This window comes from Piliocolobus tephrosceles, chromosome 8, assembly GCF_002776525.5.
Source record: "Piliocolobus tephrosceles isolate RC106 chromosome 8, ASM277652v3, whole genome shotgun sequence".
NCBI lineage: Eukaryota > Metazoa > Chordata > Mammalia > Primates > Cercopithecidae > Piliocolobus > Piliocolobus tephrosceles.
Window position 1 is genome coordinate 107220521 of NC_045441.1, and position 2500 is coordinate 107223020.

The window sequence follows — 2500 nt, forward strand, 5'->3', positions numbered from 1 at the left end:
GCCTACTGTATAAACTAAAAAGGACCACAGATTACCTCTTGTGAATACCACTTAAATGTATGGCAGAAATCTTTTTATGTGCTGCCCTGCGTAAAAATTTTGCTAATTGGATGCTATTTATGACAAAAGATGTATGGTAAATATGACAGAGGTGATATGAGTTTTTTGATAATGAAGAACAGGGCCTTTCTGAGGGGAGTAATGAAGGGCACACTGTTAAACAGCTTGCATACATTCTCACCTTTTTTCTTTTTTCTACCCTGACACCCACTTTCCAGGGTACATCAGCATTAAGTGACACTGTAATCATAAATTGAAAATGATACTTCCAGAGGAATTGGCAAACTTGACATTTCATTATATTTGTTAACACATGCCACAAATGATTGTTAGTGAGGAAATTCCATTTCCCTCTCTCCATCTCCAATCAGATTTAATTTGAAAATTTTCAGCCTCCTCCGGCTAATTTGCAATTAAGACAATTTTGTTTGAATATGTAGTAATGTCATTACCATTCCACCAAATTAGCAAGGAGACTAAAGGTCAGTGTAAAATTTTCCAGCTGGCTGGAGCCTCTCAGCTGAGATTTGGGACTACAAAAAAAAAATTCTGGCAGCAACAGAATAGCAACTTACTTTAAGTCCTATTGGTTGAAAACATTGCATCCTTCATTATTGCTGCTGTTGTTGCTTCATTGGGGGCTAGACCTGTTTAACAACAGGGGCAGTCAATAATCAGCAACTGGCTTTTATTTAAGGAAATAGACTTTCGCTGAAGTCTGGTAGGACAAGAAGGAGTTAGTCCTAAGTAACATTGCAGTAGATTATTAGATAACCTCTAACAGCATCCTCTAATTAGAGTTCTTATGATACAATTTCATCCTGTAATTAGTTGAGATTGGCTGCTTCCTTTTGCAGCTTATTAGTGGCAACACAGCTGTAGAAGTGAATCCACTCTCATTTGTCAAACCTTTTTAAGTCTTTTTCTCTTGTCTCTACCTTTTTCCTGCCCTTCTCTTGGGCCTTTGCAGCTAAATCTGGTGTCTAGTGTCACCATGTCGAAGAATATGTTGGAGACATCCCCACAGAGCTTACCTCAAACCCCTACCACACCAACGGCCCCAGTCACCCCGATTACCCAGGGACCCTCAGTAATCACCCCAGCCAGTGTGCCCAATGTGGGAGCCATACGAAGGCGACATTCAGACAAATACAACATTCCCATGTCATCAGGTAGGATATGAATGCTCAGTAGAGCGCTTTTACTTTGGGAGAGGAAAACTGTAGCAGAATCAACTGTACATGAGCCATTCCAGAGCACATGGAAACTCATGTCATGATTTATGGAGTGATAATTGTTTTATTCCTGGTAAATGGGAATAGGGGCGATTCCCTAAGCACATCATGATGAATTGTTCTGAATGGTTGTTCAGGAAAGAAAGCTCTCCCCATTAGAGACACTGAGAGATGTCAGGATAGCCCATATTATCACCTCAATTCAGTGAGATCCTTTGATCTCTGAGGGAAGACTAGCAATCCAGCATCTGTGAGTAATGCTGTAGAGAAGAGCCATTTTAAAGGACATACACGAAACACCGAAACACCGTTGCTTTATGCAAGACAGTTCAAGGTTTACATGAATCAGTCTGTATCAAGGTGCTACCTAAATGAAATCCTGTCACAGCTCCTAATGCCTATATGGTACTTTGCTTAAGAAGCATTGTGAGAGGCAAAGTTTGCATTTGCATGAAACAAAAATTTACCTTCTTTCCCTCTCTTACCCTTTTCCCTTCTCCCTTCTCCCCAACCTGCCATCCCTGGGGCATCTGGATAATCACAGTCACACATTGTAACCATTATTAGCCCAGAGCCCCCTCTTTACAAAAAGTGAAGTCATTTTCAACATGGGTGCTTGGTGAGGGTTTTGTGTTTCCTTTGTTAGATGGCCACAGATGCAGAGAGATGAGCCTGGTGTACTTTAAGACGTTTTAGATGAGAGAAGCAAAGATTATGGCAGGGGGGCAAAAGTCCATGTAAGAATATGCCTAAACTACCTGCTTTAAAGAAGACCTGGCTATTGGAAAAACATGCTCAGGCCAGCTGGTCATGCAGTTCCTGAAGTACCACGAACAACTAGGGGATGCTTCATTTGCACTTCACGTCAGAAATGGCCTTTTTCATATAATTCAATTCCACTGTCATGCTTTGTGCTTTCACTAGTCAGTGGCTTTCTCACTGAATCACTTTACCAATACTAGAAGAAATATGAAAAATCAATTATATGTAATATGAATTATTAGCAGAATTAACACCTAGTTTTTATTTTTATAGAAATTGCCCCAAACTACGAATTTTATAAAAATGCAGATGTCAGACCTCCATTTACTTATGCAACTCTCATAAGGCAGGTAAGTAGAAGGAAAATTAACTTTGCCTGATTAAATTAAAATTCATTAATGCATTAATGCTTAAAGTAAGGCTTGGATGAGAAAGTGTCATCT

At 39.7% G+C, this 2500-nt stretch overlaps 1 protein-coding gene across 7 annotated transcripts in view; it reads left to right on the forward strand.

Moving 5' to 3' along the window:
- The window catches only part of FOXP2 (forkhead box P2), a 277840-nt gene that overhangs the window by 240217 nt on the left and 35123 nt on the right, over positions 1–2500 (forward strand). For 6 of the 7 annotated variants that reach the window (XM_023228239.3, XM_023228233.3, XM_023228235.3 and 3 more), the window contains 2 exons: positions 1031–1232; positions 2331–2407. In XM_023228239.3, coding sequence (XP_023084007.2) covers positions 1031–1232; positions 2331–2407 — 279 coding nt within the window. Of the gene's footprint in view, positions 1–1030; positions 1233–2099; positions 2103–2330; positions 2408–2500 lie in introns of all 7 variants that reach the window. The other variant, XM_023228238.1, reaches the window with a different exon arrangement.